This window comes from Cucumis sativus, chromosome 6 (assembly GCF_000004075.3).
Source record: "Cucumis sativus cultivar 9930 chromosome 6, Cucumber_9930_V3, whole genome shotgun sequence".
In the NCBI taxonomy this organism is placed as follows: domain Eukaryota; kingdom Viridiplantae; phylum Streptophyta; class Magnoliopsida; order Cucurbitales; family Cucurbitaceae; genus Cucumis; species Cucumis sativus.
In genome coordinates this window covers 29,563,568-29,584,078 of record NC_026660.2, presented here as the reverse complement: position 1 = coordinate 29,584,078, position 20,511 = coordinate 29,563,568, and the positions used below count along the sequence as shown (strand labels likewise).

Genomic DNA, 20,511 nt, shown 5'->3' with positions numbered 1-20,511 from the left:
GGAAAAAAGAAAAAAAAAAAGGTTAAAAACGAGTTAAGAAAAACATTTAGCTAACTTTGTTTGGACGCTCAACTAATTGCTTATTTTGGAGTACACACAATGAGTATGCATGCAACCCTAATATAGTATCACCGCTACACATATTCAATTACTTTTAATTCATTTGATGGCTGTCTTTTCTTTTCTTAACACCAAATACTTTCATCAAATGCAAAATCTTACAAACTATTCTCCTTCATTATTTAATACATTATTAAGTTATTATTAATATATTTCGTGGACCCAAAAACATAAAAAAATTGGTATTACTTTTACTGTAAGATCTATATGAAGATAGAAAAGTTGTGTGTGTGTAATACTTTGAAAATTTCTCTAATCAATACTAGTCTAGTCTACCAATTTATGTGGCTGCCATTTAACTTTATTCCTTGGTAATAAATAAATGAATTAAAATGAACAATATTTCGAAATATATGTACCAAATTGTGTATTAATAGCAGAAAAGCACACAGGTATATGCATCGGAGATGGAGGCATTAAAAAGAAAGGCTACACCTACAAAGCTATTGTTGTTTCCTCCTACCCGGCCACCTCGTCTTAGATATATCCATAGTGGATCCTTATCAACAACAACAACACAAAACCCTATTTAATTCATTTGAAGCATTTAAAAGAAAAAATCACATTCTTTAAACACAATATAATATTATTTAGAATTTCAAACACAATATATTAATTTGAATGTATTTTAAGAATTCTTTTTTATTGAAAAAACTAAAAAGTATTATGAATAGGGATTGTTTATATAAAGCCAAAAAAAGGAAAGTGTGGAAAAAGAGAGTTGAAGGTTAGGGCCATGTCTTTCACTAAATGCCATTGCCAAAGCCATCAATGCTCTCTTCCCTTCCAAATCTCTTCTCCATTTCATTTCCCAATACAACCTTTTTCCATTTCTCTTCTCTCATTTTTGAATTTTGAAATCTCTTTTTCCCTTCCCACTCCCGCTTTCAATATGTTTTTTTTTCTTTTCACTTCTTCTTATGTGCTTTATCTATCATATTTTCTTTTCTCTCTTTACAATATTATTTTAATATACAAAAGATTTGGAGGGAATTTGAATCATCCCATCACAGGTTCAGAGAGAAATTGAATAATTCTCAAATCACTTAATATTAAATACTTCTAAAACTCAAACTAAGTTGTGAAAAGTTCACTTTGTTTTTGGATTTGGCTAGAATTTAAATAGAAGAAAATTATAATTAAATATTGATATGAAACAAATATAAAATTTAAAATAAAACAAAAAAATTGTTACTAAATGAAACAGTAGTAATGTGAAATGAAAAAATATGTTTACGGTAAGAATAAAATATTTTGGACAAACATCAATTTATAGTCCAAACTTTGTAAGATGTATCGATTACAACAAATAATTGTATGAATGAATTTGTGTAAGCGTGTGAAGTAAGTTGTGGGGCGTACATTTGCGATAGCCGTAAGTAAGTTGGGCTGTTAGTGGATGGAGGCCCAGTCTAATGGACCATTAGGAAGACAATTCGGATGATCGCTCAAGAACCTGTTTGAAAAGAAAAAATATGTTTTACTTTTTGGTGTGTGAATGATAATTGGGATGCATAAACATGTATGAATTCCTTATTTTTCAATCTATAAATTTAGTAAGTGAAATACTTGGCTAGCCTACACTTTATCCATCTTTATGCAATATGCATATATGTACCGATTGTCCAACAAAAAATGAAAACAAATTATAGTGTTATGGTAGTACATACTACCTCCATTGATTATTTGACACGTCATTAAATGATATATTAATTTATTAAATATTTTTCGTGTGAATTCTACACGATTCTATCATCAACTATAAATGATCTTACTTTCAATTTTATTATAAGTTTTATTTTATTAGTATTTTAATTGAAAGTTCTATTTTATTAGTATTTTCATCTATAAAAATAAAAATTATTGTATTTTCTTATTAGAGATGCAACTAGTTAGAAACTCAAACCTTATATTTGATAATAAGTTGGTTGTTGTTGAATGTTGATGTTGTGAAATTGAACTATAGCGATACAAATATTTTCTACATGATTATTTAAAATGAATATAAAATATTTAGTAATAAAAAGGAAAACAAAAGAGAAAATGGAAGGAGAAGGAAAGTGAAGGACGTGGTGGACTGGTGGGTGATACTTGCCTTGACAAGCTCGCAAGCACCTTCCACACCTTCCATTTTCATGCTACAACTCTATGACTTCAAAGCCAAGCATATCTTTCTCAATATTCCCAAATCCTCATTTTTCAACTAACCAACCTTCATTCAATTTAATCTCTCCTAAGTTGTTGGGAATTAATTAAACCCACCCCCCTGCCTCATCCTCTCAAATTCTCTGCACACGAATTTTTTTAATTAATGCATGGTATAAATGAATTGCAATTCACGAATAAAAAGAGCAGTAGTGGGAATCAAATGTGGCAGAAAAAGTATACGATTTTGGAAATGTTTTGGTAAGAAAAAGAAGACAACAAAGACGGCGGCAATGGATCATACGTCCGGCAAATCAGAGAATAATTGGAAACAATTAATGGGGTCAGACAATTGGAAAGGCCTTCTGGAGCCTCTTCATATCGACCTCCGTCGCTACTTGATTCACTACGGACAAATGGCTCAGGCAACTTACGATACATTCAACACCGAGAAGGCCTCAAAATTCGCCGGAAGCAGCCGGTATTCCAAGCAAGATTTCTTCGCCAAAATTGGGCTGGAAAAGGGGAAGACTGGCCCATATAAATATAGAGTAACCAAATTCTTGTACGCAACATCGCAAGTTCAAGTGCCTGATGCTTTTATTGTGAGGTCGTTGTCGAGGGAGGCTTGGAGCAAAGAGTCGAATTGGATTGGGTATGTGGCAGTGGGTACCGATGAAGGCGCGGCGGAATTGGGGCGGCGTGATGTTGTGATTGCTTGGAGAGGGACTGTGAGAAGCTTGGAGTGGATGGATGATTTTGAGTTTGGTTTGGTTTCGGCTCCGAAAATATTTGGGGAATCTAGCGACGTGAAGATTCATCAGGGTTGGTATTCTATTTACACTTCTGACGATCGGCGATCACCGTTTACCAATAACAGCGTCAGAAATCAGGCAAGAGTTCTTTCTTCCCATCAATTTTTCTTTTTGTCACTTTTTCTATTATAGCGTTTTCTTCATTTATTATCTAAAACGATCTTATTTCTATGAATTATTATTGAGAATCAACCATCCCAATGCCGTTTCATAATCTAAACTGAATTTGAAAATTAGCAAAACAGCATGTTCAAAAATTATGTTTTTGTTTTTAAAATTTGACTATAACTTCAAATGTTTTCTTAAACAAATGAGAAGAATTTTAATAAATTAAGGGTATTCTTATACCTGCAGTAATAAATTCTATCGTTCATGGGTGATCAGGTTATAGGCGAAGTAAAAAGATTGGTAGAGGAATACAAGAACGAAGAAATTAGCATAGTTACAACAGGCCACAGTCTCGGCGCAGCACTAGCAACGCTGAACGCCTTTGACATGGCAGCAAATAAACTCAACGTTGCAGCTACAACAGGGGAAGCCTATCCAGTGACATCCTTCGTTTTTGCAAGCCCAAGAGTTGGAGATTCAGATTTCAAAAGAGCATTTTCAGAGTACAAAGACGTGCACGTGTTACGAGTAAAAAACGCCATGGACGTGGTCCCTAATTACCCGATCATCGGGTACTCGGAGGTGGGGGAGGAACTAGAAATCGATACTCGTAAATCGAAATACTTGAAGAGCCCAGGGAGCTTGAGCAGTTGGCATAATTTGGAAGCGTACTTGCATGGGGTTGCAGGGACACAAGGGAAGAATAAAGGAGGGTTTAGGCTGGAGATTGAGAGGGATATTGCGTTGTTAAACAAAAGCCTTGATGCATTGAAGGATGAGTATCTTGTGCCTGTGGCATGGCGGTGTCTGCAAAATAAGGGTATGGTTCAACAGAGTGATGGGTCTTGGAAGTTGATGGATCATGAGGAGGATGATGAGTTTTTCCATCGTTAATGTATTCTTAATTACTTGTTCATTATTCATTATATTTGTTGTGGTTGATTTATAAATTTGGCTTTGTTAATTATGCGTAAATATAGACTGATCAACATTATTTTTTTGTATTTGTTAATTGTGTGCTTTTCAGCTACAACTAATGTTTCTACTTTTGATATACAAAAGATTCATCTAATTTGTAATGTCGTTTGTGAGGATCGGTGCTTAGGACAAAACGTTTAATTATCTTTTCGTGGCTCATCTAAACATTTACAATTGATCAAGTGTGAAGTTCATAATTGATGATTCTTTTACAACTTTTGGTTTCTTCCGTTCCTTCTTTACAAGGCATAGTTAATATATTTTTTAACATAAAGAATAAAACCATAAAATCATAACATCTAGACTCATCCATTAAATGATAGTTTGACTCTGTCAAAACTCAAGAAGACCGCTCCAAATATAACAATTATATTTAAAATATATTTTTAACATATATAGTAAAAATTTAAAAAATTACAAATATAACAAAATATCTATTAAAGTCAGAGTCTGTCCATGGTTGAACTCAATTAACAAGAAACTATATTGCAAATATTGACTTATTACTAACAGACCATTAGAGCGAACCAAGGTAGAACATAAACTACTTTGCTATATTGCAATTTTCTAAAATTGTTGTTATAACCTAGATTATTATTCTTAAAATTGTTATCCATTATAATTACTCAAATTCAAATAGTATCTTCAAACTTGGACCCAACTCGAACCTTTATGTTTTAGAGTTGCACTACATCACGCCGACCCATGAAGAAGGATGACTCCACTATTGTGGAGGACATGACATGGTCAACTCCACACATAGTTTCACAATCCAGTTTTATATATCATATAACAAAATAAAATTGATTTTTCGAAAAATTTACCAAAAGAATATGATTATTGTTAGTTAAACATGCACATTCCATGAAGTAATATACATTTATTTTCTTTGAGAATTTATAGCAGCATTCCTTTCCCACAGCACATATATAAAAGTAGAATTTACCCCAATTACGCAAATTCTACAATCCAATTTTGTAAAACATTATACAATCTTGTGACCCATTTTCTTGTTGTCCTCTCCTATATGTATCTTCCATCCTAAATAATTATTTATACAAATTCATTCATCATCCCTACAATTAATATAACCAACCCATATTTGAATTTTCCATTAATATCAATCATAATTTTGATGAAATCAACATATTCTAACTTTCTATTTGCAAAAGAATACAGAATTATTCATCATCTAGTTGAATTTAACATTACACACTTCGTACTTTTTCAACAACACGGTTTCGTTCAAATGAATAAATTGCTCTAATTTACTTCTATCATTTTTGTCTTGATGTGACATACGCCGGTCTCCGCCGTTATATTATAGCTTTGACAAATTTCTATACATATATATGTGTGTGATTGAGCTTCAAATTCAACCCCATTATGTAGGGGCTACATATATTATGTATAAAGCCATTTTATTATCTTCTTCTTTCAAATGCGTTGCATATTTTGAATTACAAATCATGCCCATGAACTTAGTTCAGCTTCAATCCACTTTTCTTGACCACTGACGATTCACTTTGTCCTTGACCATATCAACCGTTGGCTGCACACTTGGAATTTCATCACCCAACTTGACTATATTAAAATAATTCCAAAATTAAGAAGCTTCCCAATTTATTCTCTTTGGAAAAACTGAACCATTCAAGTCCGATCCACTTATGTTCATCAAGACCTTCTTCTTATTGTTATTATTTATTTTAAGTCACTTTGAAAGTACATATTTGATTAAATATGGAGTTGACAATAAGCGGAATGCTTATGTCGACATGTCGTGATCATAACATGTATCTTCTTCAAGTACTGTATCCTCCAATTTGGCCAGGGAGATCATTTCTTTGCTAATCTTAATTTGATTATGTTTTATTTATTTCTTGATTATTCCGGCCTCAGTCCATAACGATTCTTTTTAAATGAAATTTTCACTCTTTTGTTATTTACATTTTCGTGTTTTCAATTCAAAAGTTGAAAATTAAAAATATTTTTTAAAACTCTTTTTTTATTTTGAAAATTGATAAATGAATGAAATTAGGAGAAAACAAAGACAAATTTCAAAAACTAAAATTAAAAAATAAACTAATGACCTGTTGAGATTTCATATTCGGTTTTTTATTTTTAAAAGTTAAGTTAATCTTAGCCAAATTACTAAAAAAAATAAAAAATAGATTAAATGAATACCAAACAAAGCATTAATATTAGCAAATGAGGATGAGAAATTATGAAGAGCAAAATAAGGGAAATAAAATAGGAAGTCACATGGTGAAGCCTCTTAATTATTTTGCTAGTTGTAAATTGTACGTAACAAATAATTATCATGTTGTTCTTAAGTATATGTAATATGTCCACTACTAGTACTCTATGTTTAAGTTCATAAATGTGTACAATGCCCATTGGCTAGGTTCCCACTCCACTACAAATTATAAGCTACAAAAAGAAAATTATTTGGATTTATATATTACCATTCCTTAAATTAATTCCGAACTTACCTAAACCTAAATTCATCCTTACATAAGCAAGTTTAAGAAATCAATTTGTCCAAAAAAAAAAAAGAAAACAAAACAAAACAAAAAAAGGGTCAAAATTATAGGCAATTTTAGACGCATTGAAAGAGTAATATAGATATATTTGAATATAATATAGGTCAGATATGAGTTGGATATCCTTGAAGTAAAAGTTGGATAGCGTCTTATATAAAAAACAATTGCATGAGATTATATGGAGTATATATATTTGTGTATATTCAATATATGATAAACAGTATAGTTAAAAAAAAAAAGTGCATTAAAGACAAATAATTCATAAATAGCAATCAAATTAAAGCATAATAAGGCATTGTTTAGACATTATTGGGGGATGGATTGTGTTTACTTTCAATTCAACACTTCTCTAAGCAAATATATGAAGAATGGGGGAGTATAATTAAAATGATATGTGCTTTGTATCTGTTTTTATATTGTCATCAATACATGAGGCTTATGGCTTCATTTATGGGAGTATTCCATTTCTTTTTTTATTTGAAACATGGATAATGAATTTATGTGGTTAATTATTAAAAGGTTTTTTTTTTCTCTTTCCTCCATGCTTATTGAATTAAGAAAAAAAAGAAGCTGAATTTGGATACTGTTGTTAACTTTGACATTTGAATACTCAACACATAACATATAATTAATAAAGATAATATCCACAAAGCCAAACTTGAAAAGCCTATATATCCCACCTGTAACCTGTTCTCTCCTTATTCATTTCTCTCCCAGCTTCCTCCCATTTCCATTATTCTTTCTTCCAAAAGGAAGAGATTGAATATAATTAACTCAAACTTAATAATAACACAATGGAAACGCCTGTAAGGTTCTCGAGCTGTAGAGGCGTTGCCTTTGAAGTGAAGCCTCACGAGCACCACTTCTCCATCTCAAAACCCATTTCCCCATCATCACACCCAAGCGCAAGCAGCAACATCACCACCAACACTCCCTTCTGGCCCCGCCCCAACTCTTTTCAAATATTCCCTTCCCCGTCGGCCCCTTCTTCACTTCTAAGATCACTAAGCAGACCCAGCAGCCATTTCTGTGACGTCTCCGATCAAGAACAACAAGAATACGACCTTGAAGAAGGTGATCCACACACCCCAGTACAAAACCCTAAACCCTCTCACCCTCCAAAGAACAACCCAAAATCCAGACTCTCCGTCATTCTCCTCGACCAAGGCCTCTTCACCGTCTACAAACGGCTCTTTCTCCTCTGTCTTGCATTAAACATCACCGCTCTCGTTCTCGCGGCCACCGGGTATTTCCCATATGCAAGAGCAAACCCGAGTGTGTTTTCAATCGGCAACATATTGGCCTTGTCGGTTTGCCGTAGCGAGGCATTTCTGCGTGTAGTGTTTTGGTTAGCCGTCACTGTCTTGGGGAGACCATGGGTCCCATTAGCTTTCAAAACCGCCGTAACTTCCCTCCTACAGAGCCTTGGCGGGGTCCACAGCGGCTGTGGAGTTTCTTCCATCGCTTGGCTTGTCTACGCTTTGGTCCTCACTCTAACCGATCCATTCAATAGATCCACACCCATCATTGCTGTTGCGTCTTCAATTCTAGCCCTTCTTTGTCTCTCTTCATTGGCTGCATTCCCTCTCGTACGCCACCTCCACCACAATGTCTTCGAGCGTATCCACCGTTTCGCGGGATGGACCGCTCTCGCCCTCCTCTGGGCTTTCCTAATTCTAACGCTCACTTACGATCCCATAACCAATTCTTACAATAAAGACGTCCCTTCACGTTTGTTCCAAACACAGGAATTTTGGTTCACAGCAGCAATCACCTTCCTAATCATTCTCCCATGGGTTACGGTCAGGCGTGTTCCTGTTCAAATCTCTGCTCCCTCTGGTCATGCCTCCATTATCAAATTCAGCGGCGGGGTAAAGCCCGGGTTACTGGGTCGGATAAGCCCATCGCCATTATCAGAGTGGCATGCCTTTGGTATCATTTCCGACGGCGAAAAAGAGCACATGATGTTAGCCGGAGCGGTAGGGGATTTCACGAAATCCTTGGTGTCGAACCCACCTAGTCACTTGTGGGTACGAGGAGTCCACTTTGCCGGACTTCCATATTTGGTGAATATGTACGAGAGAGCTCTGGTGGTGGCGACGGGATCTGGGATTTGTGTGTTTTTGTCGTTTCTGCTGCAGAGAAGTAGGGCTGACGTGTATTTGGTATGGGTGGCGAAAGGGATTGAGGAGAACTTCGGGAAGGAGATTAAGGGGATGGTGAATGGGTATCCGAAGGAGAAGGTGATAGTTCATGATACGGCGGTTTTGGGGCGGCCGAATGTGGCGGAGCTGAGTGTGATGGCGGCAGGAAAGTGGAAAACGGAGGTGGTGATTGTTACAAGTAATCCGGAAGGGAGTAGAGACGTGGTGAATGCATGCAAAAGCGCTGGAATTGCAGCTTTCGGTCCGATTTGGGACTCTTGAAAAAAACATACAAAAATTAAACAGAATTAATGATGCCATATATTCTTAACTAGTATTACTATTACTACCTACTCAGTCACGTCTCCGAATTTTGCTCTTACTTATTATTCATTTAGTAAACAAATAAAAAACTGTGTTTATGGTATGTGTGAGTTGCACTTTTTGGATATAATTATCAAAATATAGTCAACGATGGAGATATTCTCTCTTACTGTAATCATAATTAAAACAACACCTACCCACTGCTTATATATATATATATATATATATATATAGCTTTAGATTTTTACATCAATTTGGTAATACTCGTCTCCGATATTCTTTAGGATGATCAGTAGGTTACTGATTGTTGGTTGCACCCCGCAACCTCCTTAATTCCCTTTTAGTTAGTGCTTCAAATTTAGTGATATAATAACACTCCCAATTAAATTTCATAAAACTAAACTCATTCATTCTTAACTTATATTTCTTTATTCAGATTATTCGTTAAATAATGACTTTTATTTTTCTTTAACAAACACACACACCATAAAATATGTTTTCATAATTTATACAAACAAACCAAACTCAACCCTAGACATAGACATAGCCATACCAAACATCACACCACACCAATTTATGATTGAGAGATCCAACTTGGAGTCTCACTTTTATAAACTTAAATGGGATCATATAATCAAAAAAATTATCTTTAAAGTTAAATAGCTAATTATTGACTTAGTTCATAACTCAAATATTCATAAAATTAGTACGTAGTTACATACACACCGTAGAGTCTACACAGTGATCAGAAAAACACATGCTAGTGGGAGTTTTATTCATCGCTTGGCTTGTCTACGCTTTCGTCCTCACACTACCATAATTTTTAATATAAGTTTTAAATATATAAGTCCACATTTTCTACTCAAATTTGAAAACGTTGTAGTGGTAGTGGGGGAAGGCTTGATAGCGAAGGTTGTAGATTCAAGTTGTCCTTTCCAATACATCTTGTGTTTATGGAGAAACTATTTTTTTTAAAAGGGTATAATTATGATATTTAAGAAAAATTTATAGAGCTATGGATCTATGACCAATTAAATGCAAATATATATATATTATAACATTAATTTAACATTTTGCCTACTAGATATAAATTTGAAACCACATAATCTATCAAACACATGATTAATAAACTCGAAAAGCATATATAGAAACAAATTAAAACTCTAGCTACGCACTCCTCCATAGACGGGAAAAGATAGAAAGTTATTGCAACTGAAGCAACTGGGATGAGGTATTTCGCTGAAGACATGAAAGACTGAATTGAGGAAAGGTGAATGAACCGTTTACTATGCTAGTCGCCATCAATTCATAAGCTGCTTCTGTTAAATGAATCCCATCCCAACTAACATATTTGGAGGGGTCATCACACACAATTGTCCCTGCCGTTCCACATGGCGTTGGAATGGAGTATGATCCATTCTTGTCCACACAACAAACTTGCAGCGGCTCTATCAATCCTACAAAATGAAAAAAAACAACTTGTCACACCAACACACATATTCAAACTTGAAGTGACATTTAGAACCCAAGAATTGGTTCTCTGTTTCAGGTCCTGATTTCTACATCAAATTTGGCTTTGAAACATTTATGAAGAGTGTTTTTAAGTATGAAAAAGAAAAAGAAAAAAAAAAAAAGGACAGATATATACATACCGAAATCTTTTGGAGCATTGTAGATACGCATAGCAGCATTAAAATAATCTACATATATGAGATGGACATGAGGGTGGAGAACTCGAATTCGTTTGAGTTGTTGTTGGAGTTGTTGATTATGGTACTCAGAAAATTTATTCAACCATTTCAAACAACCATTTTGAGGGTCAAATTGGCTGTCATCCGATGTCTTATACAATTGAATAAGTACTGGAATACACCCCATGGGAATGTTTGATGGAACCATCAAAGTCTCAACACCTAACTCAATCAATTCCTAAATGTAAAATAAATGGTTTTTTTTTTTCAATTATTAGTGTTTAAAATATAATTGGTTTTGAATAAATGAAATTAGAAGCAGAAATTAAAGACATACCAGGATGACTGAAGCAATTTCGTTGATCACCAATAGAACAAGAGACTTCAATTCTTCAATGCGTTTATCGTAGAGGAAGTAAGCGTAATCATTTCCTCCTATTTCTCCCACGATGAATACCGAACTTTTCAAGGTATCCTTACACTCTACATACCAAAATATAACTAACTCTCAACTCAAACTCGTGTTCAAAAATATCCTTTACCGTTATATCCTTAAAAAAAACAAAGAAAAATCAATATTGAAGGTAAAGAAAGCAATAATATCAGAATTCTGTTTTGATAATATTGTAAATCACTAATTTAACTCAAAATTTTAAGCTAATGAGTGAAAAAAAAAAAACCTTACCTTAAATATGTAAAACTTTTGAATTAAAAGTAAATAAATTTAAAAAGTAATTTTATAATGGATATATTATTGAATTCTTTTTCTATTCTAAAAAGAATAAAATTCAAACATATTCATCCCTTGGATCATTAAATAAAAAAACTTTAAATTTAAATATAATAATAATAATAAATTATCAAAATAGAAAATGAAATATAACTTATAACTCATAATAACAAGAAACAATACATGCACTAATACCATACCATGAATTAAAGAGAAATTGCTTATTTTGAAAATATGATAGAGTAATTATAATACATTCTTTTAGAATTTTGTAAATATGGTAAAAATTTTACTTTTCTATTTTAAATTTGTTATTATTTCTAAGCTACCATTCAATACTTATTTTTTTTCCTCTTTTTAATGTTCCACTAATTATTTATTTATTCTCCCACTTTTGAACGTCCTACTTATTTGTTTATTTTTATACTAGAAAAATTATTTATTTTTTCTGTTTTAATCTTAATTTTAGAATATTAATAATACAATAATTGTAATATGAAATATATAGATGTTGATCGGAGTAATTTAATTTAATTTGTAACTTTTTTTAATTTCTTTGATGTCTTTTTTTTAGTTGAATTTAATTCTAAATTATTTTGTTTTATTTTTTATATTAATTTTGTTTTGGTTTTACTTTATCTATATGTATTAGTTGGTTAGTATACTTACTAAATAATTTTCGTTTTTTCAATTTTTATGCGATTTATTAGAGTATTATTAAGTATATGAATAATGTAACTTAGTGTATCATTATCAAATATATTAACAATATATTGTTAAAACATATCAGTAAAGCGAATCACTATCAAATTATGAATCAAAGTTTACAAATGTATATCAATAATATATCAAGTGTATAAGTAAAACTTCAAACATATCTAGGTGCATTTAATCAATCATTTATATAAGTGAAGAATACTAAATGTATTTTCAGTTCATCAGATATATCAAACATATATTAGTAATGGTTTAGGTGTGTATCAAAAAGTATAGAATATATCAAATGTGTCATGTGTATTATCATGTGTATCAATAGGTATTAGGTATGTGTATTATTCGATGTATCAATAAATATTAGGTGTATCAGATAGTGTATAAGATGTATAAAACGTATATTAGTAATAAAGACATTTATGATATTTTATCTTTTGATCCGTGCGACTTTATTTCTAGACTTAATTATTATAATTTATTTTACCTGTCTCAAAACTAAATATCAACCACAAACTCGACTACCCTATAATGATAATGTTGATTGTATGACTGACAAACCCGAGTAGCGTTTATGATGTATCACATATAATCTGAATTTTGCTATAAGTGGGATTCACCATTCATGTTGTCCTCCAGTTAAATTGAGAGAGTAGATAGAAAAAGAAGAAGAATAGAGCGTACTTGGAGGGGAAGAGGCGCAAATGGAAGAGTAAGATTGGTTGAAGGAATTGAATTGGATCCTGAGGGAATCGACGGCACGAGGTAAATTGATTCCACTTTGTTGAAAAAACGACAAATCGAGTGCAGTTGCTCCACCAACCGCGAAATTCAAGCCCTTCTGAAAATCCTCAGCGGTAAACCCCTGTTCCACACTCCGATATGGTTGTACCGGTGGAAGCCCCAAGGACATGGCTGCAAATGAAAAATGGCAAAAAGAAAAAGAAACACCGTACCGAAATTAAGAGGAGAAGAAGTTAAAGAGGAATGAATTAATTGAGGAAGAAAGGGGGGGAAATTGAGACCAAAGAAATCGAGAACGAGACGGCCGTTGGAGAATCGGCCAGTGGGAAGATGGAAGAAGGTCTCGCCGTAAGGAAAGAAGCAAGCATGGGAAGGATTGGGAGAAGAACAGGTGAAATAGAGATTTCCGGTATCAGAAAGGGAATCTCCGAAGTTGAAGATGGAAGTGTAGCATCCAAGAACAGAGGGAAGGAAGAAGATAAAACAAGGAAGATGAAGAATGAAGGATGGATCCATTTGTGTGGTCAAGGAGTGAATGGAAATGGATTGTTTTATTATGTATATATGTATATATATTATAAGTGATAGGGAGTTTGGTAGTTGAAACGAGAGTTCATTTTTTTCTCCCCGTCTATCCACTTCCTCAACTGGGGGGGGACACAATTCAATTAATTCGCTCACACTTTACATGTGCCAAAATTACAGATATTTTGTGCACCTACCAACATTGTCCTATTCTCTCTAGCTCTTTTTTTAAAAATCATTTTGTTCTCAAAAACTGTAAAAAATGGACAAAATATTTACCATCTATATTTTTTTAATTTTTCTACAATATATAAATGTAAAGAATAATTTGGAGATGTTCCAACTATTGGTAGCATCGATCAAGTAGTCTTATAATTGACAATTAGAAGTAAAACAGAAGGAAGAGCTTTCTCCTTAATCTTCTGGGGTTTTAATTACGCAGTGATTCATTTCCGTTTGACTCTATTTCAATATATACATAGTTTAGCACGAAATACTTGGAGTCGGGAATAGGAGCATGAGGATGTAGGCAGAATTGCATTGCATCTACCAAACATCTGTTATTGCGGTCATTGAACATAAACTTCCGATTCTTCGACTGCCCATCATTCTTTATGCTACTCTGTAGGCCTAACTTCCTCTTCTTCTGGATTTCAAAACAGAGATTGAATTTCCACTTCTTCTCCACTCTTCCTAACCCTCGCTTACCTCCGCCTTTTTCTTCTCTTCCTCCAACACCTGGGATCACCCAAATTAAGCAAGCTCATGCCCGCATTCTCGTCCTTGGCCTTGCTAACGATGGACGCATCACCTCTCACCTCCTCGCTTTTCTTGCCATTTCTTCCTCTTCACTTCCCTCTGATTACGCCCTATCGATTTATAATTCTATTTCTCATCCAACTGTTTTTGCCACCAATAACATGATACGCTGCTTCGTAAAAGGGGACTTACCTCGCCACTCCATTTCTCTTTACTCACACATGTGCCGAAGTTTTGTGGCGGCGCCTAATAAACATACTCTCACCTTTGTGTTACAGGCTTGCAGTAACGCTTTCGCCATTCGCGAAGGGGCCCAAGTTCAAACCCATGTGATTAAACTTGGTTTTGTCAAAGACGTTTTCGTTCGAAATGCGTTGATTCACTTGTATTGTACTTGTTGCAGAGTTGAATCTGCTAAACAGGTGTTTGATGAAGTTCCTAGTAGTCGAGATGTTGTATCTTGGAATTCGATGATAGTAGGTTTTGTTAGACTTGGACAAATCAGTGTTGCACAGAAACTGTTTGTTGAAATGCCTGAGAAAGATGTGATTTCATGGGGCACGATAATATCTGGGTGTGTTCAAAATGGGGAATTGGAAAAGGCGTTAGATTACTTTAAAGAGTTGGGAGAACAAAAACTGAGGCCGAATGAGGCAATATTGGTGTCCTTGCTCGCAGCAGCAGCTCAACTTGGTACGCTTGAGTATGGGAAAAGGATCCATTCCATTGCAAACTCGTTGAGATTCCCAATGACTGCTTCTCTTGGCACAGCACTAGTTGACATGTATGCTAAGTGCGGCTGTATAGATGAGTCCAGATTCTTGTTTGACAGAATGCCTGAGAAGGATAAATGGTCTTGGAATGTTATGATTTGTGGGCTAGCAACTCATGGTCTTGGGCAAGAAGCCCTTGCATTATTTGAAAAGTTTCTTACACAGGGTTTCCACCCAGTCAATGTGACATTCATTGGAGTCTTGACTGCGTGTAGCAGAGCTGGTTTAGTTAGTGAGGGAAAACATTTCTTTAAGCTAATGACGGACACATATGGCATTGAACCAGAGATGGAACATTATGGTTGCATGGTTGATCTCTTAAGCCGAGCCGGGTTTGTTTATGATGCTGTAGAAATGATTAACAGAATGCCTGCTCCTCCAGACCCTGTCTTGTGGGCATCGGTGCTTGGTTCTTGCCAAGTTCACGGGTTTATAGAACTGGGTGAAGAAATTGGAAACAAGTTGATTCAAATGGATCCCACACACAATGGGCATTATGTCCAGTTGGCTCGTATCTTTGCCAGACTAAGAAAGTGGGAAGACGTAAGCAAAGTTAGAAGGCTAATGGCGGAAAGAAACTCTAACAAAATTGCAGGCTGGAGCTTGATTGAAGCAGAAGGAAGAGTTCACCGATTTGTTGCTGGAGATAAGGAACATGAGCGAACTACTGAGATCTACAAGATGTTGGAGATAATGGGAGTAAGAATAGCAGCAGCAGGATACTCGGCAAATGTTTCATCAGTTCTTCATGACATTGAAGAAGAAGAAAAAGAAAATGCCATTAAAGAGCACAGTGAAAGATTGGCGATTGCCTTTGGCTTACTGGTGACTAAAGATGGGGATTGTATTCGTATCATCAAGAATTTAAGAGTTTGTGGCGATTGCCACGAGGTAAGCAAGATAATTTCTCTAGTGTTTGAAAGAGAGATCATTGTTAGAGATGGCAGTAGATTTCACCATTTTAAGAAGGGTATTTGTTCTTGTCAAGATTATTGGTGAAAGATGATTTAATCCATCCAAATTCTAAACACCAAAATTCAAAAAAGAAAAAAAAGAAAAGGTTCAACAATTGTGGAAATGAGGATCCATTCACCTGCAACAGGAACTGTAGAAGTTGGCTGAAGAGTTCTTGAAGATAAAAATTCTATATTCAATGCTCAAGTTCAAAAGTGATGGGAGAATAAAGTAACAATGATTAAGTGGCACCTTCAATCATTTAAGGGGTTGTTTGGTATAAGAGAATTAGGATGAGAATTAATAAGAATTTCTGATACTCTTGTTTGGTACAAAATTTCTAGATTTGACCTCAGAATTCTGCATTCACATCTGAATTTCTCATAGATAAGGCCTAAGGCCTATGTCATGGCCTTACACAAAAAGGTGAAATTTCTCTTTTTCCACTCAATTCAACTTTTTTTTAATAATATAGATAGTCAATTTACACATATCAAAATGTAGATAAAAAATATATATATTTAAATTTAGTTGATTGTTTTAATTAGTAAGACGAAAAATATAAGAAACTATTGCAGATAAATTAGTACATACAGAAGTTTGGAACACAAATAAGCAAAAAGAGGAGGACAAAAAATAAGAACAACTTAGAGTTCATTGCAATTGAAATAAGTTAGTAGGGAGATTGTGTGAAATAATACATGAAGTAGTGAATTGAGGGTGAGTGTATGGACCTTGTAATAAACCCATGGCAATTAACCTATATGCTGCTTCTGTCAAGTGAACACCATCCCAACTAACATATTTGGAAGGATCATCACATTCTATTTTTGTTTTTGTTTTTGTTTTTCCTCCTAATCCATATTTCCCATCTTTCTTCAATGTTTCGTTTCTATCCACCAAACAAGCCTCCAAGGTATTTTTCAATCCTGCATTACACATTCAAAACACTTCCTTACAAGAAGAAGAAAACAAACCTTTTCTTGAAAACTTGGAAAGCAAATCTATTTCGTACCAAAATTTTCTGGGTGATTGTAGAATTGCATGGCAGAATTGTGGTAATCTGCATATATGATTTGTACATTGGGATGTCGAGATCGAATTCGGTTCAATTCTTCTTGAAGATATTTGTTGTGATATTCAGAAAATTGATTCAGCCAATCCAAACAACCATTTTTAGAGTCTTGGATTGAAGTTGAATAAATTTGGAGATATTTTGAACTACACCCAATTGGAAGATTTCCAGGAACCAGTAAACTCTGTGCACCCAAATGAATCAATTCCTATAGCAATCAAAATTGGAAAGATTTGGTCATTAAAATTGGGTAAGCATTTGGCAAAACTAAGGAGTGGGAAATGGGAATATTATATATGCATACTGTAATTGTTGAACCAATTGATTTAACCACCAATGGCACGAGTGATTTAATTTCTTCAAAGCTATGTTGCTTGAAAAATGGGTAATTGTAATCATTGCCTCCTATTTCTCCCACCACAAATAGCGATTTCTTCAGGATTTCTGTGCATCCTGTGAATCAAAATCATATTATCTCAGCCTAAGTTGGAGACATAAATAAGATTATCAGTCTATCAAGGGCAGAAAATTAAGGGGAAAAGTTGGCTTCAAAATTACATCCAAACTTCTAGCTTATTTCTCCCAACCATTTTGTTTCAACAAGTCCTTCACTTGAAAAACATAGAAATTGAGTACACAAAGAAGTAAAGTATGGCATTGGAGTATTATTATTAGTAGGGAATATAGTAACATGAAAAAAGAAAGAGACGTACTTGTAGAGGAAGAGGACGGACAAGCCAAAGAATAAGCCTTCCTGAACCATTCCAACTGAACAGACAAAGAGTAATTCGTGGGTACTTCAACAAACACCTTTTCTCGAAGATACGATGCATTGAGAGCCGTTGCTCCGCCGACCGCAAAATTCAACCCCTTCTCAAATTCATCAATGCTCATCCTCTGTGTTTCTACACCCAGATATGGCTGTAGCAAGGGAATCCCCAGAGATTGAGCTGTGAAGAGCAAATTGAAAACAGATAAAAACAGAGCAAAACAGAGTGTCATGGATCAAGAAAAGGAAATCAATTACCAATGAAGTCTATAATAAGACGTCCGTCGGAGAATCGGCCGGTGGGACGATGGAAGAATGTGTCTCCATATGGAGTAAAGCAAAAATTGGGAGGGTTGTTAGAATTACAATTGATGAAGAGGTTTCCAGTATCGGAAAGGGAATCTCCGAAGTTGAAGATGGAGTTAAAGCAGTTGGCCAAAACATTTGTGGATGGACTGAAGGGTGTTGCCACAAAAAATATGATAAACCATCGATTCAGGCATAAGATTAAGGATGAATCCATGGAAGAAGAAAAAGGTTTGATTGACTTTTAGAAATGGGATGGAAGGAAGGAAAGAGAAGTATTTTGGTTTAGGTGGGTGGAAGGTGGCTCCAACCATTCTCGTATTATATATTAGAAAGAAGTTGAAGTTGTTGAGTGAGCCAGAATTAGAATATGCATTTACTTGTATATACAAATGTGACAATTTAAAATATATATATATACGTTGAAGATGATGTTGAGTTTACGTATTATTTGGAATTTGTGTGTTATCATCCCAAAATTTTAAATACATTTATTTCTTTTTTATAAATTTTGTGTGAGATAAATTTTACAAATATATTACTATGGAGATAGAAGTAAGCATGATAGATCGAAAAATCAAGTTGACCGATCAAACCGAAGTCAGTTTGTTGGAAGGGAGTCGATTTCAAAAAGTTCTTTAGCTTCATTTAGTTCTGTTCTTAATGGTTTAAATTTTGGGTTGGGCAACAAGGTTTTTGGATGATATACGTTTCTCTAACTTGGCTTGCCATCCTTAATTATTAAGTTTCTACCCACGTTAGTTACAATGATTCCAATCAAGGTCTAACTTGGCTTACCATCCTTAGTTATTAAGTTTTTACCCACATTAGTTACGATGATTCCAATCAAGGGCTCCATAATGTTTATAAGATAGATGAGTCAATTCTATCATTACCAATTAATTTTGAAAGAAGCCTCATGCTATCTAATATGGTATCAAATCCTTAAACTAAAATGAATATTCAACTCATTAAAAAAATTAAATTAAATTTTGATCCAATAATAGTGAATTCAAAAAAGTAATATCTTGAAAAGGATCCATAAAATGGTGCATAAATAAGAGATGAATCAGATGAAGAAGAATGAATCAGATGAAGAAGAAGCAAACCATTAATTTGTGAACTTTTTTAGTGGTTCTTTTTATCGGTTTTCTCGATAGATTTTTTTCCTCATTTTTATTGTTTATATGTTACTTATGTATACCACGTAGAAAATTTGGCTGCTCTAGTTGAAGATTAGACAACTAGTGGAAAGCAAGTATCAAACAACGCTTGATGCCTTATTAAAAGTAAAAGATATGGAGACACATGGTGTAATTAGGTTTAGGGTAGACATTTCAGAAATTGGAGTTACTGTTTTGTATCTCTTTGAACTTATGCCGAACCATTTAATTGTATTTTTGAAGTTGATCATTTGTGATATAGAGGCTGTGACCGATGTGATTGAGAAGAATTTTGTTCTTTCATTGTCTTTAATGTATTATTCCAACCCTTACTAGATAGGTGCGAGATGCTACGACATGTGTGTGAGATGTTGTAAGATAGGTGTGATATGTGTGCGAGATAAAACATAAGGGTCTAATAAACTTACTAAAGATGCATAGTATCACGCTAAATTGTTTAGGAACGGTAGCAATTTGATTGTGAAACTAATAGTAAAAGTTTGAAATGTGCAAAATATGTGCGAGATGTGTACGAGATAGGTGCAAGATGCCGCGAGATAAAACATAAGAACCTAATAAACTTACTATCTTAACAGCAAAATTAACTTAAGAAAAAGAAATCGCAATTTAGCACCAACCTTACATATAATGTTCGTTCATGTTGCAAAACAGAACGTAACTAGAAGGAAAAAATGAGGAAAAAAAAAAACTACGGAGAAAACTGATAAAAAGAACCATTCAAGAAGTTCACAAATTAATGGTTTGCTTCTTCTTCATCTCTTATTTGCTTCTTGCACTATGCACTATTTTATGGAAAAATACTTGAGTGCAGCAGTTGCTAATGAACTAGGAAAATTTACATCAACTTTGAAACTAGACGACCCACAACTTGTTTCTTCTGGTCTTTCTACATCTATGAAGTGTGAATCAAAGTAATTTATATATTAGTTATAGAAAGTTGAGGTCGAATGATAGAATTTAATATATTTGAGCAAGTACAAAATCCATCAACAATTAGATAATTTTTCAATCCATTAGTGTCTTCCTTCCTTTTCCGTAGATAGAAGTTTTCAATAATGTTCATAAAGAAAAAAAAAAGGTGAACAGAACAAAATTTGAGAAAAATGGCTGTGA

General features: G+C 34.1%; 5 protein-coding genes across 5 annotated transcripts; 3 read left to right on the top strand and 2 right to left on the bottom strand.

Annotated features, from left to right (window-relative positions):
- The first annotated feature begins 2,201 nt into the window (after nucleotides 1–2,201).
- On the top strand, nucleotides 2,202–4,267 carry LOC101219059 (phospholipase A1-IIgamma). Its single transcript, XM_011659943.2, has 2 exons — nucleotides 2,202–3,158; nucleotides 3,465–4,267. Exons 1-2 carry the CDS (start codon nucleotides 2,445–2,447, stop codon nucleotides 4,080–4,082), a joined length of 1,332 nt encoding a protein of 443 aa, XP_011658245.1. The 5' UTR covers nucleotides 2,202–2,444; the 3' UTR covers nucleotides 4,083–4,267.
- A 2,889-nt stretch (nucleotides 4,268–7,156) lies between these two features.
- LOC101219299 (adenylate-forming reductase 06235) lies at nucleotides 7,157–9,831 on the top strand. Its single transcript, XM_011659942.2, has one exon. The coding sequence runs from the start codon at nucleotides 7,504–7,506 to the stop codon at nucleotides 9,133–9,135; it is 1,632 nt and encodes a 543-aa protein (XP_011658244.1). The 5' UTR covers nucleotides 7,157–7,503; the 3' UTR covers nucleotides 9,136–9,831.
- A 370-nt stretch (nucleotides 9,832–10,201) lies between these two features.
- On the bottom strand, nucleotides 10,202–13,613 carry LOC101219537 (GDSL esterase/lipase At1g28570). The gene is made up of 5 exons (XM_004134883.2): nucleotides 13,335–13,613; nucleotides 12,994–13,224; nucleotides 11,206–11,351; nucleotides 10,830–11,106; nucleotides 10,202–10,634 (listed from the first exon to the last, which is right to left on the bottom strand). The coding sequence occupies exons 1-5, from the start codon at nucleotides 13,567–13,569 to the stop codon at nucleotides 10,381–10,383; spliced, it is 1,143 nt and encodes a 380-aa protein (XP_004134931.1). The 5' UTR covers nucleotides 13,570–13,613; the 3' UTR covers nucleotides 10,202–10,380.
- Nucleotides 13,614–14,192: 579 nt separating this feature from the next.
- Nucleotides 14,193–16,109, top strand: LOC101219778 (pentatricopeptide repeat-containing protein At5g66520). Its single transcript, XM_004134884.3, has one exon. It carries the CDS (start codon nucleotides 14,193–14,195, stop codon nucleotides 16,107–16,109), a length of 1,917 nt encoding a protein of 638 aa, XP_004134932.1.
- A 581-nt stretch (nucleotides 16,110–16,690) lies between these two features.
- On the bottom strand, nucleotides 16,691–18,539 carry LOC101220019 (GDSL esterase/lipase At1g28570). Its single transcript, XM_004134885.3, has 5 exons — nucleotides 18,167–18,539; nucleotides 17,853–18,089; nucleotides 17,444–17,592; nucleotides 17,080–17,347; nucleotides 16,691–16,993 (listed from the first exon to the last, which is right to left on the bottom strand). Exons 1-5 carry the CDS (start codon nucleotides 18,429–18,431, stop codon nucleotides 16,719–16,721), a joined length of 1,194 nt encoding a protein of 397 aa, XP_004134933.1. The 5' UTR covers nucleotides 18,432–18,539; the 3' UTR covers nucleotides 16,691–16,718.
- Nucleotides 18,540–20,511: the final 1,972 nt, after the last annotated feature.

Coding starts and splice junctions, on each gene's coding strand:
- LOC101219299 (XM_011659942.2), top strand. CDS start 7,504: ATGGAAACGCCTGTAAGGTTCTCGAGCTGTAGAGGCGTTGCCTTTGAA.
- LOC101219537 (XM_004134883.2), bottom strand. CDS start 13,569: ATGGATCCATCCTTCATTCTTCATCTTCCTTGTTTTATCTTCTTCCTT. Junction 11,352..12,993: donor TTGCGCCTCTTCCCCTCCAA/GTACGCTCTATT, acceptor TTTGGTATGTAG/AGTGTAAGGATACCTTGAAA. Junction 11,107..11,205: donor AAATTGCTTCAGTCATCCTG/GTATGTCTTTAA, acceptor TTTTACATTTAG/GAATTGATTGAGTTAGGTGT.
- LOC101219059 (XM_011659943.2), top strand. CDS start 2,445: ATGAATTGCAATTCACGAATAAAAAGAGCAGTAGTGGGAATCAAATGT. Junction 3,159..3,464: donor ATAACAGCGTCAGAAATCAG/GCAAGAGTTCTT, acceptor ATGGGTGATCAG/GTTATAGGCGAAGTAAAAAG.
- LOC101219778 (XM_004134884.3), top strand. CDS start 14,193: ATGCTACTCTGTAGGCCTAACTTCCTCTTCTTCTGGATTTCAAAACAG.
- LOC101220019 (XM_004134885.3), bottom strand. CDS start 18,431: ATGGATTCATCCTTAATCTTATGCCTGAATCGATGGTTTATCATATTT. Junction 17,348..17,443: donor CAATTGGTTCAACAATTACA/GTATGCATATAT, acceptor TGATTGCTATAG/GAATTGATTCATTTGGGTGC. Junction 16,994..17,079: donor CAATCACCCAGAAAATTTTG/GTACGAAATAGA, acceptor TGTGTAATGCAG/GATTGAAAAATACCTTGGAG.